Source organism: Haematobia irritans, chromosome 3 (genome assembly GCF_050003625.1).
Source record: "Haematobia irritans isolate KBUSLIRL chromosome 3, ASM5000362v1, whole genome shotgun sequence".
In the NCBI taxonomy this organism is placed as follows: Eukaryota; Metazoa; Arthropoda; class Insecta; order Diptera; family Muscidae; genus Haematobia; species Haematobia irritans.
In genome coordinates, this window is record NC_134399.1 from 217,799,957 (window position 1) to 217,816,416 (window position 16,460).

Consider the following 16,460-nt stretch of genomic DNA (forward strand, 5'->3'; position numbering starts at 1 on the left):
TTTTCAAATTTTTGTAGAACTATGTTCGCGCGATTTTTTTAAATAGTCTATTGTTTTAGCATTGTTTTCTGCCAATAAAAATCTTTTAAATGTCGACCACATAGTTCTACAAAAATTTGAAAATTATTTCTGGAAATTGAAAGTGTCAGCTTTTATTTAATTATATATTTTAATCACTCACCAGCATCCGACTAGGCTTACACTGGGAAATTGGTTTGTCAGTGCACGTCTAATTGCACATTCATAGTCAGTTACGAATATATTCGGTTCCATTTGAAATATGTTTTCATTTATATATTTCAATAAACAAGCATATGCAATATATGACTTTTTATCCATTAGTATAAAAAAGACTGGAAATATCTAAAAATAGGTATATTAATATATATTATAAATAATAACTAAAATTATATACTTCATCGAAATATTGTATATATATAACCAAGTGCTGTCGAAAACATCCACGGGGTACACAACTAAATGTACCATCCATTAAATATGTTCTATTTGCCGGAACAATGTTTTCTTTAATTAATTTTATTGTTTTAATTGATGAAAATATACAGTACGATATATCGTTTTCTGTGATACACGCTGTAAAGAAGTGCTCCGGTTTAGATTCTTCTTTGGTTATACCAAAATGTTGCCAAATTTTCTCTAATTGAAATGCCTCCAGCACTTTTAATGGAGTTGAAGGAGACGGTGTATAGTTTTTGCTGACAATATACTGCAATCCGCGCTGAATTTTTGGAAAACTTATATTTTGTGATTCATGCTGAAATCTTATAGCATACACAATATGATATAAAATCTTATTTATTTATTTATTTATATACATACCTCTCACAGTTTTTTTCAAAAGCTTGTTTTATCGAACTCACAGCATTTCCAGTACCGCAAAGGGTGCTAGCAACTTCAATACAATCACTTTTAATTTTGTTTAAGACACTAATTTCTTTAAATTCATTTTCCTGATGGTCATGACAATGATCCACATAATTTTTCGCTAAGACACATTTCCCATCTGGCATTAAATTAACCCTTGCTTTACAGGATTTCACCCAACATTCATATTTATCAACTTCTTTATCCGACGATTTTTTATACCCTTCACCACTACTGTGGTACAGGGTATAATAAGTTTGTGCATTTGTATGTAACGCCAAGAAATAGTTGTCATAGACCCATCTTTTAGTATACCGATCGGCTTAGAATTAAATTCTGAGTCGATTTAGCGATGTCCGTCTGTCTGTCTGTCCGTCTGTCTGTCCGTCTGTCTGTCCGTCTGTCTGTCTGTCTGTCTGTCTGTCTGTCTGTCTGTTGATGTATTTTTGTGTGCAAAGTACAGCTCGCAGTTTTAGTCCGATTGTCCTAAAATTTGGCGTAGGGTCCTTTTACGGCTCAAAGACGATCCCTATTGATTTTGGAAAAAATCGGTTCAGATTTAGATATAACTGCCATATATATTTTTCACCGATCTGGTCATAATTGACGTGTATATCAACCGATCTTTCTCAAATTCCGTACATCCGAATATTTTATAAGTCTCGAAAAACTTGCCAAATATCAGCCAAATCGGTTCAGATTTAGATATAGCTCCAATATATATCTTTCGCCCGATATGCACTTATATAGGCCCAAAAGCCAGAGTTGTACACCAATTTGATTGAAATTTTGCACTAAGAGTACGAATAGTAGTACAGTCAAGTGTGCCAAATTTTATTGAAATCGGTTCAGATTTAGATATAGCTCCCATATATATCTTTCGCCCGATATGCACTTATAAAGCCCTAGAAGCCAGAGTTTTGCCCCAATTTGGTTGACATTTTGAACTAGGAGTACAATTATTAGTTTAGTCAAGTGTGCAAAATTTTTTTGAAATCGGTTAAGATTTAGCTATAGCTCCCATATATAGCTTTCGTCGATTTACAGTCATATGATCATAGAGTAAAATTTTTTTATCCGATTTAGTTGAATTTTTGCACAGGGAGTAGAATTAGCTTTGTGGCTATGCGTGCCAAATTTGGTTGAAATCGGTTCAGATTTGGATATAGCTCCCATATTTAGCTTTCGCCCGATGTACACCCATATGGCCCCAGAAACCAAAGTAGTACCCCGAGTTGCGTAAGATTTTACACAGGGAGTAGAACTAACATTATAAATATGCATACTGAATTTGGTTGAAATCGGTTCAGATTTATATGTAGCTCCTATATATATCTGTCATCCGATTTATAGTCATAAGACCAACGTGGGTCAAAATTTCATCCGATTTACTTCAAGTTGTGCACAAGGAATTGAATTAATGGAATTTTGACTATGCATGCCAAATTTATTTGAAATCCGTTCAGATTTAGATATAGCTGTCATATTTATATTTCGTCCGATATGTACTTATATGGTCAAAAATGTCATTCCAATATTTGTCAAAATGTTATTTCTATAGAAAATTTGTCAAAATTTTAGTTTTATTAAATAACGAATAATCGTGTAAAATTGGATTTGTGATGGTTTATACTTTTCTGGCGGAAAAGGTCCCTTGTAAAGCACGAATTTTTTGAAAATTTTGGCTTTTCGCATTGATATTTTTTGAACCACTTAACTTATCACAAACCCAATTGTACACGACTCGAGATATATTGTGTTTAGTGAAAAAAGAGCGAAAATTTCAAAAACTTTTCCATAAAACGTTTTTTTTCGAATTCAGCAGCTCAAAATACATGGGAAAACTTGGTTTTTTTATCAATGGTACATTTTGAGTGTAAAGTAGTGTTATTAGTATTGTTAAGCGTGCCAAATTTGGTTGAAATAGGTTCAGATTTAGATATAGCTCTCCTATATATATATCCTTCGCCGATTTACGTCGTTATGACCACAGAGACCCAAGTTTAACTCCGATTTAAGTGCCATAGAGGCTAAAGTTTCATATATTTTCTTAATATTTTGACCCAAGAGTACAATTGCTAGTATTGTTAAGTGCGCTTAATTTGGTTGAAATCGGTTAAGATATAGGTGTCATATGTATCATTCGACCGATTTATACGCATATGACCACTTAGCCAAAAAGAAAAGCTGATTTTCAATCCCAGTATGGTTGAAACACATCGGTTCATATTTAGATATAACTCTCATATAACCCTTAACCCTATATTCCCATATCGACGAGATTGTAGCCCAAATGAATTAATGTTTTTCTAAAAAGAGTGGCATTGATACCTTTGCTAAGTGTGGTAAATTTGATCAACATCGGTTGAGATTTAGTTATAGCTCTCATACAGACGTATAGTCACCCGTGGGGTATCTACTCAGATATGATTGGATTTCAAAATTGGCCCCATTAGATGCAGATATAACCTCATGTAATTAGATAGAATTACATATAAATGTATATGATTCCATATGAGACCAAATCTAACATCTGACCCAATTCTATATATGAATAGATATAATTATATACAAGACATTAGATCTAGACCAGTATTGAGATCTGACCACATCTATTCCCATAGTATTTAGATTTGATTAGATCTTACCATTTTTCGAATTGAATCATATCTAATTGTATCACATTAGATATTTCAAGTTTTATGCATGCACATATCTCTTAAATTTCATAATAATGATATTACCCACTTTTATTAAAAGATTGAGATGATCAAAATGGTATTCTTAAATATTAACGTTGAGATATAGATATATGTCATATATACAGGCTGGTCCTTATTATATCTCCAAGATAAGTATCACTTCTGTAGTGGATTTTCAATGTAGTGTGTACCATATACACACGACAAATAAAAGATATTATCACAAATAATGTGAGTAGATCTCAAAAATATCAAATTCGTACGTCCTTCGTATAAAATGTATACGTAAGGTATCATTTTAATATTTATACCACTTCTGTGGTCCGTCAGGTACCTGTGAATTAAAGAAAACAATGTAAACAATTGTTTTGATCCGCAAGGATTATAGTAATTTGTAATTACCTGTATATACAGATTGTTAGTCAGCTAATTTGTGGTTGAGGGCTGCCCACAGCTTAGGTACACAAAATACCTAATCTGCGGATGTGGACATCCCACAGATTAGGTATACAACATACCAAACCGATAGACAATTTTCCTTATTTACCTGTGCATCAATGAATAAAATGTAAACAATTGATATATATCCCTATCGGATGTAGTAATGTTTACCTGTATATACAGATTTTTATTCAGTATACCTGGGGTATTTCCCCTAAATTAGGCAGTAATATTCAAATTAGTATGTCCTACACTTTAGAAGTATTAGGTTGTGCTACGGAAATATTTATTATCTCAACGAAATACATATTGTTAGTGTCAATATTCATAAAAGTAAAATGCCAAGAACTCACAAGCAAAGTACTTTGATCCGACAACGGCGGAACAGGACACGGATGCGTGATATACGAAATGTTGAAAATGTAACAATTCAACGAAGGAGCTATGTCAATGCATGGATGTTACGTAGAAGACAAGATGTTCAGTTTCGAAATGCCGAAAGGATAGCAGACGCAATCGCGCACTCACAACAACGTGCCAACAATGAATCCCGGGCTATGGAAATGGAACGAGACAGAGCGGCCCATTCCCTTCGCCGTCAAGATTTGCAATACCGTACTCAAGAAAGCCAGCGAGATAGGGTGTCCCGATCACAACGACGTATGGATATTGAATACCGTGTGGAAGAACAGGAACGGGATACCAATGCTCGAGCACAACGGCGCATGGACGTTGAGTATCGCGCAGAAGAACAAGAGCGGGATACGAATGCAAGGTCCCAAAGACGCATTGATGTCGAGTTTCGCGCAGAAGAGCAACAGAGAGATACTGAGGCTCGATCACAACGACGTATGGATATTGAATACCGTGTGGAAGAACAGGAACGTGATGGCAATGCTCGAGCACAACGGCGGATGGACGTTGAGTATCGCGCAGAAGAACAAGAGCGGAATACGAATGCAAGGTCCCAAAGACGCATTGATGTCGAGTTTCGCGCAGAAGAGCAACAAAGAGATACTGAGGCTCGATCACAACGACGTATGGATATTGAATACCGTGTGGAAGAACAGGAACGTGATAGCAATGCTCGAGCACAACGGCGCAAGGACGTTGAGTATCGCGCAGAAGAACAAGAGCGGAATACGAATGCAAGGTCCCAAAGACGCATTGATGTCGAGTTTCGCGCAGAAGAGCAACAGAGAGATACTGAGGCTCGATCACAACGACGTATGGATATTGAATACCGTGTGGAAGAACAGGAACGTGATAGCAATGCTCGAGCACAACGGCGCATGGACGTTGAGTATCGCGCAGAAGAACAAGAGCGGAATACGAATGCAAGGTCCCAAAGACGCATTGATGTCGAGTTTCGCGCAGAAGAGCAACAGAGAGACACCGAGGCTCGATTAAAAAAACGTATGGATATTGAGTACCGCGCAAGAGAGCAATTACGAGATAAGTTAGCACATGCGACCAGACGCGAACATTTGGAATATGGTCAACTGGAACGACAAACAGACAGAATTGCTCACGCCCGACATCGTGAAAATGAAGCTTTCCATATAACAGATCGTTTGAGGAATACAGCTCAGAGGCAATTGAGGAGAACTTTGGAAAGAAATATGCAGGCTGACGCAAATCGCTCAATGGCAGGAAGGGTGGCGCGCCACAGACGAGATTCTACAAATAGAGTACGAAGCAACATTCGTCAATCACAAAGAATACGAGAAATTAGGGCAAATCTATCAGCCGATGAACGTCGCCAGGAAATTTCGTCAATAATTGTCCGAAGGAATAATCAACGATTCGAGAATTACAACCGGGCGATTAAGCAAGGACCAACAAATATTTGCACATGTTGCGGTGGTCTGTGGTTTAGTAATCAGATTGATTTATTGGATAAACAAGGTACATACGTCATAAACAATATAAATGATATTTTTTATCTCTCCGAAAAATTTCCTTCCTCCAATAATATGTACATTTTCTGCAAAACTTGTAGTAGATCGATAAAAAAAGGCAAAATACCGAATATTTGTCTAGCAAATGGTTTGGATTTTCCCGAAATCCCTGATGCTCTAAAAGGCTTAACGCCCGTAGAAGAGCGCCTGGTAACAGCTAGATTGCCGTTTATGATTATAACCGCCCTTGGTTTTGAAAGGCAAAGTGCCATACGTGGAGCCGTGGTCAATGTTCCAATATCAGTTCAGGAAACGGTAACATCTCTCCCACGTACATTTGATCAGGCTCATGTCATTCAGTTGCATCTTAAACGACGATTAGAATACCAACACAATTATATGACTGAAACAATAAGACCTGCCAAAGTAATTGAAGCAGCCAGATATTTGATTAACACAAATTTATACACTGAACATGGTATCACAATTGATAACACCTGGTTTGAAAGCTTCAATTCGCAGGTCATTGTTCCTTTTGTTGCCGATCGTGAAGATCAGCAAATAATACAGTCAATTTTTAATAACCAGACCTCCTCTGAAGAAATTAATGATGTTCCTTCTGTGGAGGATGAACTCGAAGCCCTTAATCCTGGAGGTCAACAAACTTTATTGGAGAATATTCCAAATGAAAATATCCCTCAACAACGTGTTATAATGGCTCCAGGCGAAGGCCAACGGCCTATTGATATGATTCTGGATGCGGACTCTGAAGAGCTCTCATTCGCCTCCATATATTGTGGCCAAAAACGTTCCTGTACGGAAACTTATTCAAAAATCGTTCGATCGGAATTGCGAAGATATGACAGAAGATGTTGTAGAATTGACAAGCTGCTATATAGCTATAAAAAACTTGAAATGCTCACAATTAGAAATGCTATGTCGATCGCATTGCGGAAACATACTCGATCGCGAAATGTTACTGCCGCCAACGCTCTAAACGACGAATATATTGATAGCCTTATTCGACACGATGACGGATTTAGAATTTTAAAAGGTGTTCGATCATCTCCAGCACATTGGGAGGCGGAAAAGAAAAAGGCTATAGCCATGATTCGTCAATTTGGTCTTCCAACATTCTTTATCACTTTGTCGGCTGCTGAAACTAAGTGGCAGGAACTACTGGTAATTTTGGCAAAAACTGTAGATAATATGAATATATCTGAGGAAGAGGCTCTAAACCTCCCATTCGGAGAAAAAGCTAGATTGATCCGAAGTGATGCAATTACTTGTTCTCGTTATTTTGAATTTAGATTTAGGCAACTTTTTTCCCTCTTTAAAATGAAGAATGGAATTTTCGATGACCATTTTGTTAATAAATATTACTGGAGGGTGGAGTTTCAGCAACGAGGGTCCCCACATGTACATGGTATGTATTGGCTTCATGAAGCTCCAAAAGTTAACATCAACGATTCATCTACTTTTCCCGATGTTATTACTTTTATAGATAGATATATCTCTACCAATGGTGCAGACGAGAATTTAGCTGAATTTATTCCGTATCAACGGCATAATCACAATCGCTCGTGTACAAGAGAATTCCGGGGTGAAAAAATTTGTAGATATGGAATGCCGTATCCTCCAATGCCAGAAACAACAATTTTATTGCCCCTTCCAGATGATTGTGAAAACGTTTTAGAGTACAAGAATAATTTTAGCAAAATCCAATCGTTATTAAATGCCAATATGTCAGCTGATCAACTCGAACATTTGAATGTTTTCAAAAACTTCCTCAGTCATGAAAATATTTGTCTTTCTTATAACGAATATATACTGTCCTTGCGTTCTGCACTGAAAAAACCGAAAATAATGCTTATACGGCGATTTGAGGACAGGATGGTCAATGCATACAATCCCACAATACTTGGTTTGCATAGAGCCAATATGGATATACAATATATATTAGATCCCTATGCATGTTGTAGCTATATAATTAACTACATAAATAAATCAAATCGGGGAGTTTCACGAATACTGCGTGACGCTGTTGAGGAAATTAAATTTGGAAATCACTCCATTAAGCAAAAGCTTCAGCACATTGGTCATAAATTTATTTCAGGTACAGAAATTTCTGCACAAGAAGCAGCTTATTGTTGTTTAGGAATGCGGCTATCTGAATGCAGTAATGCAGAAATTTACATAAATACTGGCCGACCAGAGGAACGTGTATTTATTTTGAAGCCAAGGGATCAGTTAGAACGATTGGATCCTGATTCTACAAACATATATGCACCTGGGCTTCTGAATCATTATATGCAGCGTCATGAAGATTTGGAAAATAAGTGTTTGGCAGACTTCGCAGCTGAATACCACTTTTCTAAAAACAAACCAAATCGTCGTCAAAACACTGTACATGACTTAAATGATCCCGCGGAAAACCCTCAATACATGGATCAAGATCCACTAGAAGAAGACCAAGGACAAGAACACACTGACGATCTGGAGGTAATGTTAGATATTCAAGCACCATTAAGGCAGTTAAAATATTTTGAACAGAAAGATAAAAGTGGTTATATGATAGAACGTATAAAACCGCATGTAATTCGATACCGCCATTATAGTGTAAGTACCCACAGAAGTGACTACTTTAGAGAACTTGTGATGCTGTATCGACCCTGGAGAAACGAAGAAGTAGAGCTGCTGCATAATGATAACGAGGCAACATGCATTGCTGAAAAAGAATTAATTGAAATCAACAGACGTAAATATGATGTTTTCGAGGAACGTGAACTTGAAAATATTCTCCAACGTCTGAGTGAAGAGGACGAGGTGGCAAATCAGATTCTCCAAGGTGAAGATGAGGCAGAAATTGATACAGAATTCCAAGTTCTTGGTGTCCCGGAAATCGATTCGCACATGAATTTATTGCAGACACCAGGCGGCGCTGTTTCGGAAGAAACTTCTGATGGCCGATTGCGGACTGTTAAACTTCCTCCACTAATTTCAGGATCAAATTTGCTGCAAATGGTACAAATGCTTAATTTGAAAAAAAAAAGCAATATTTATCTCATCTGCTTCACAACATCAAATGCGGTAATTCATTCCATGAATTTATTGGCGGTGGTGCTGGAGTAGGTAAAAGTAGGTTGATATCAGCAATTTACCAATCTGTTAACCAGAGGCTTAATAGCATTCCTGGAACTGATCCGAGCGTTATAAAGGTTTTATTGACGGCACCAACTGGAAAAGCCGCATTCGGCATTGGGGGTGCAACATTGCATTCAATGTTTTCTTTACCCGTGAATCAGTCTTCGTCGGACTTAAGACCGTTGAATGCGGATACAGTAAATTCCATGTACTCTAAACTAATGTATTTGAGGCTTCTCATAATTGATGAAATTTCAATGGTGGGTGCGAGAATGTTCTCCTTCTTAGATGCACGATTGAAACAAATTTTCAAAAGCACAGAAATTTTCGGCGGCGTATCTGTAGTAGTGTTTGGAGACTTGAAACAACTTTCACCCGTTGGCGATCGCTGGATATTTTCAGCACCAAGCAGTGATCCCTACAGCGCAATCTATGGTACCACAATTTGGGAGAAGTTCAAATACTTTGAACTCACAGAAATAATGCGCCAAAGAGAAGACAACCTCTTTGCAGTTGCACTTAATAATATGTCTTGTGGGCAAATGACTGAGGACGACATTAAAATGCTTCGACAGCGAATCGTTACTCCCTCAGCGGTCCCTACTGATGCAATTCATCTTTTCTGCTCAAATGATGAAGTAGACCAATACAACACTGCCAAGTTAAATTCGATACAATCTGAAGAGATTATATCAAATGCAGAGGATTGCATAAAAGCCATTGGTTTAACAGAACAAAACAAGAAAAAGGTTTTGGAAGCTGTAAAGTTATTTAAAGTATCTGAATGCCAAGGACTTCCATATCGGTTAATTCTAAAAGTGTCGGCAAAATATATGGTAACTGTGAACATCGATACTAGCGATGGTTTGGTAAACGGCGCCACGGGGCAACTCATGGATATTACATTATCCACTACGAATAGGCGAATTCCTATTATGGATATTACATTATCCACTACGAATAGGCGAATTCCTACAACACTTTGGATACATTTTTCTGAACCAACGGTAGGATATGTGGCTCGTTTAAAAAAAACCCCATAGTACTCAAAAAAATTGGACTCCTATTGAAATTGTTACTAAAAGTTTTCAATATAAACGCAATGAGCAAGTTAATGTTGACAGAAAACAATTCCCGGTGGATCCAGCAGAACCAATTACAATTCATAAGAGTCAGGGTGCCACATATGAAAAGGTTGCCGTTCATTTAAAACCCCGTATGAACCGTTCCTCATTGTACGTTGCATGTAGCAGGGCAACAAGAGCTAATGGGCTGTTCCTTATAGGATCATTCAATCCACCTCGCCCCTTTACCGAAAATGACGCCGTGCATATGGAAATTGTTAATCTTCGCACGCATAAATTGTTGAAGACTTATTTCGATCATTTGCTTGAGCCCACAAATCTAAAAATAGTGTACCAAAATATTCAAAGTTTGCATGCCCATATAGAAGATGTCCGAAATGACAAATTAATTATGCAGGCTCATGTTTTATGTTTTGTTGAAACTTGGACTCTAAAAGAGGAAATTTACAATATCCCTGGTTTTACTATTTTACCACAAATGAGAATAGATTCTAGCGAAAGTTCTAATCGAAGATGTAAACGGGGATTAATAGTTTTTGTGAGAGATGATATATCCCATTATGTTACATATATGCATTACAAACGAGATATAATTGCAAATAAACCATTAGAATATTTGACCTTCAAATTAAAGGATATTAATTTTATTCTTTTATATAGGCATAAAAATTATTCAGAAATATTGTTTCGGAATGAGTTGGACAATATTTGCAGCAATATAAAATTTCCGGATAACAAAACTGTTATTCTTGGCGATTTTAATATTTGCAGAAAGCAAAATAAACCCGAAACGGAGATTCGACTCAACCAGAAAGGACTATTCTCATTTCTTGAAATGCCTACCACAAAAGGGATGTCTACGATTGACTGGTGTTTCAGTAATATTGACTATAGCTTTATAAGCGCTATAACATATGAAACAATTCATAGCTATCATGACGCAATATGCCTAAGCATATCTAATTTTTAAGCAGAAAAAATATTGACTAAACCATAACTATTTGGTTCCATACTCTAGCTCGTAAATACTACTTAGAATTATAATTTATATAAGATTAGAATAATTCTTATTTATAACAATGTATGTACGTGGTCGTAAGTTTGCTATATTAATTTATATCAATATGTTACGAACTCATTACATTCTAACAAACTTTGGTAATATGTTGAACTATACGTTTCATTATATGGTAACCTATATGATTTCAACGTATTACACTCCCCTATGGAATACGCCGTACTGAGGCAGGGGAGCTGAGTACTCTCTTTATTGGGAGGAAACCAATTATTCCATGTTTTTATTAGTTTTCACTAATTTGAAGGTGTTAAGATGGTATCAACAATTTTGGTATACATTGTGGTGAAGGGTATAATATAGTCGGCCCCGCCCGACTTTAGACTTTCCTTACTGGTTTTATATATCATTTTCTGATCATACACATACAATAATGTATTACTAATTTTTCGTCCACTAAAAATAACACACTCCATATTCAACTAGGCACGCTTTTTCTTTGACACTCAAATTAATACTGATCGCGTGTAAGTAATGCAGATGGACGCGACAGTACCAATAACGGTAAACAAGTAGCTATGGGTAAAAAATTAACATAGCAACTAGTCTTAGAATAATTTTATGTGGCGACATTCTTCATTAGGGCTCTCCCCGAATGGAGTACAGTCGAATAATAAGATTGGGTTTTAGTGCATTGATGTAAACTATAATTTTTAAATAAGCATTAAAAAGTTGTATTTAAAAATACTCTTAGATGTATAAAATCTTTAGTAATTATTTTGATGGATGTTTTTTAATTTTGGGGCACTCTTTCGTAATTTTGGGGCCCATCTTCCTACACTCAAAAATACTTAATGAAAATGGGCCCAACGTTTTTTTTTTTGGGGTCCATCTTCGTTTCTATCATTCATAAAAATGGGGCCCATGTTCATGGGGCTTGTATTCATAATGAAAGACGACCCCAAATTTGGGGTTCTGCTTCATTTACTGTTTGGGGCTTATTTTCCTGGGGCCCATATTCGTAGCGCCGACCCCCATATTTCAATTATACCACGTATGGACTAACTCACAATTTAGAGAACGGTGTTAACCCTTTCACTACCGAAATAAACCTTATGTTAAAAGTTTTAATTTTTCTTCTGTTTTTACTTGTACTAAGAGCATGTAGAACAAAAATTGTCATTTTGAGAACCTACCTCAAATACTTCAAGAGCTATATGAGCTTGTTCTGAAAACTTGATTCTTGAATTGCGACCGAATGGCCTTACGAAAATGAGCGCTTTTGACCTACAATATATTTCAAAGTGTGAGAAAAAATACAAAAAAAAAACCCGAAAGAGTATCAGCTATAGTTTTTGTATAAATGTCCATTTCCTAAAAACATACACTAGAAAAATTGTCTCAAATTTTCGTATTTTTCGTTTATTGCTAAAGAAGTTTATAAAAATGTATTTTTGTGCTCGCCAATATGAAAAATATTTATAGCTTATTTAGATTAAAGCCTCTACTTTAAAATAACATCGAGAAATAAATCGAAACTAAGTGGGAAAATAGAATTTGGTGTCTTTTTCGAATGTACTTCTAAGTGGACATCGGTAGTGAAAGGGTTAAGGAGTTTTAAGATACCACATCCCAAGTAATTCAATTGTGGATGACAGTCTTTCGTAGAAGTTTCTACGCAATTAATGGTGGAGGGTACATAAGATTCGGCCTGGCCGAATTTACAGCCGTATATACTTGTTATTTATTGACATATTCTTTCCAATTAATTGACGAATGATTAAAATCACTGACCCATCTTGTCAAACTTCTCCTGGCCTAACCCATATTCATTATTTCATATTCCGATTGCATTGCATAGTATTTCTGTTGAATGCAGTCTTTCATAAATAAATTAAGCAAAGAAAACAACAATAAACCATGAAGTGTAATAATTGAAATTGTTTGCACATAAAATATTATTTTTATTTACTTAAATCCAATAAATAAATAGTTGAAGGATTTAATAATAAATTTATGAATATTTAAAACCAGTTGTCGATTGTTAAATTTGAATTTATTTTTAAAACAATTTATTTTTAGTTTATTGTTTCTACACAACCGAATAGATGGAATAAACTCCCAGAAAAAAACTTAACAACGGCAAAAACATATTTACAAATGCTATTATTTTCATTTATGTTAAATGAACATGCGGCCTTGAGCAATAAAGAATGGTAGCATGTGTGTAAATATTTCAAAGTTTTTGTGAACAATTATTGGGTGTGTTAGTAATGACAGAATTACCAGCAGATGACCCAATTTGGGATATACGCATTAGACAATACTGAAAACCTATTTATGCCAACTTCGAAAGTTAATTTCATTTTATGAGAAGGACCAATATAACAAATGTTAGTTATATAATAATCTGTCAGCTCCTGGGTCTCCGACAAATGGCCCAGTGAAAAAAGTCCCCTTAAATAAATCCCCAAAGAATAGAATGCAAATTAAATCCCAATTTGGTCTAAAGAAAAAAATTACAATGGTAATTGGGGTGTATTTTCAAACTTTTGGGATTTATTTCATTATACCCACCATAAGGTGGTATGATAAGTTTGTCATTCTATTTTTAACATATGGAAATACCGATTTCCAACTAAATAAGTGAGTATCATTGATCTGGGTGATACAAGCATGTCAAAAAAAGAAAGAAATGTAGTGGGCGTTGATTACTATCCACGATATGTGGATAGGAAATCACGCCCACTCAACTCCACGAAATAGGAAGTCATACTCATGCAAGAGCAACGTTTAAAGCCTCACAGTTGCTACAGTTGGTAGAAATCTACCAAAATTGGTAGACTTTTTATTATAAGGTAGATTAGTAGAATTCTTGATGTTTTGGTAGATTTTAAATTTTTAATGATTTAAAATTTTGACCAAATTTCCTATAGAAACACAATTTGGCAAAACCTTCACTAGAAATAAAATTTTCACAAAATTTTCTTTATAAACACAATATGTTATATAAAAATAACAAAGTTTGACAATATTTTTATATACATAAAATCTTGACAAAATTTTCTATAGAACTTAAATTTTGACAAAATTTTCTATAGAAATAAAATGTTGACAACCTGTTCTTTAATAATCAAATTTTGACAAAATTTTCTATAGAAATACAATGTTGACAAAATGTTCATAAAACTTGTGACAAAATTTTCTATAGAAATAAAATTGTGACAAAATGTTCTAAATATAGAAATAAAATTTTGACAGAATTTTGTACCGAAATACAATTTTGACAAAATTTTGTACCGAAATACAAATTTGACAATATATTCAATAAAACTAAAATTTTGACAAAATTTTCTATAGGAATAAAATTTTGACTGAATTTTGTACAGAAATACAATTTTAACAAAATTTTCTATAGAAATAAAATTTTGACAAAATTTTCTATAATAATCAAATTTTGACAAAATTTTCTATAGGAATAAAATTTTGACAAATTTATCTATACACGTAAAAATTTTGACAACATTTTCTGTAAAAATAAATTTTGACAACATTTTCTATAGAAATAAAATTGTTACAAAATTTTCTATAATAATCAAATTTTGACAAAATTTTCTATAGGAATAAAATTTTGACAAATTTATCTATACACGTAAAAATTTTGACAACATTTTCTGTAAAAATAAATTTTGACAACATTTTCTATAGAAATAAAATTTTGCCACAATTTTCTATAGAAATACAATTTTGACAAAATTTTGTTCAGAAATAAAATTTTGACAAAATTTTCTATTAATTTTTTTTTTTTTTAACTAAAAATTTTTTTCTATATAACTAACAATATTTTCTATAAAAATAAATTTTGACAAACTTTTCTATAGAAATAAAATTTTGACAAAATTTCTATAGAGATACAATTTTGAAAAAATTTTCTAAAGGAATTAAAACTTTGACAATATTGTCGATGGAAATAAAATTTTGACAAAATTTTCTATAGGAATAAAAATATTGACAAAATTTTCTATAGAAATAAAATTTTGACAAAATTTTCTATAGAAATAACATTTTGACAAAATCTATATATATAAAATTCAAATTATGTTTGTTTATTTGTTTGTTTGTTTGTTTATTTGTATGTTCCGGGCTGGCGCGAAAATGGCTGAATCGATTTACTTGAAACTTTCAGAGATCGTGGGGGGCACTCATGTGCTGAAAATAGGGTACCTCATTTTTTGACATATGGTCGCGGAGAGGAACCTCCCCTTTGTCCGACTTTTTGAAAATTAAACCAAACTTGACCGATTTGCACGAAGTTTTCAGGGATAGTAGGGGGTAATCCCTAGACAAAGATTCGCAATTTTTTTTTCGAAATTTGATCGGGAGGGGGTACCTCCCCTTAAGCGACTTTTTGTTTGTTTGTATGGTCCGAGTTGGCTACGAAACGGCTGAACCGATTTACTTGAAACTTTCAGAGATCGTAGGGGGCGTTCATGTGGTGAAAATAGGGTACCTCATTTTTTGACACCTGGTCGCGGAGGGGGACCTCCCCTTTGTCGGACTTTTTGAAATTTGGACCAAAGTTGACCGATTTGCTTGAAATTTTCATTGAAGGTTGGGGTTGGCAGCTAGACAAAGATCCGCTACTTTATATTTCGATATTTGGTGGCGGAGGGGGTCCTCCCCTTTGTTCGACATTTTTGGAAGAGAGGCCGCCCCTTTAGGCTTATAATTCCGATATCAGGTCGGTGTGGAGTGAAGGTGGGGAGAGGGTTCCCTTTTGTCCGTTTTTTTTTTTCTTAAATTGAAAGTAGAGGGTTGTCCATAAATGGGAACTCGGTACATAATTTTATGATTTTTGCACAGGCTTCTGCCAGACTTCTTTTTAGTAACGAACTTAAATTTACATGAAATTGGCAGCCAACATAGAGGGTTAATGTGGTAAACTTTTTTACTACTTTTGCCTTTTCCGATTTATTGGATGGGAAACAGTAATTCTTTGTATGTTATTATAATATAGTGCTTAATTTTGAGGAGAAGGATACCTTTCAAACAAACCGCACTTAAAATTCTCAAGAAATATAGAAGATTGTCCAACTACTTGAATACAGAACATTATTTAAAAAATTTGGAGGAAAGGGTACACCCTCTCCCAGACATTTATTAAGACGAACCGTTTTACATATGAATATCCTCCGTATTTTCGAATTTGTTTTCAGCACGAAGGATATGGTTGACTAAGTTAACGCAAATTGTTCCTACAAATATGCTTCGGAATGCGCAGCGAAGC

The 16,460-nt window shown here is 34.9% G+C and overlaps 1 protein-coding gene across 1 annotated transcript; it reads left to right on the forward strand.

Annotated features, from left to right (window-relative positions):
* The first annotated feature begins 4,366 nt into the window (after positions 1 to 4,366).
* Positions 4,367 to 11,128, forward strand: LOC142231442 (uncharacterized). The gene is made up of 3 exons (XM_075302050.1): positions 4,367 to 9,057; positions 9,108 to 10,115; positions 10,159 to 11,128. Exons 1-3 carry the CDS (start codon positions 4,367 to 4,369, stop codon positions 11,126 to 11,128), a joined length of 6,669 nt encoding a protein of 2,222 aa, XP_075158165.1.
* Positions 11,129 to 16,460: the final 5,332 nt, after the last annotated feature.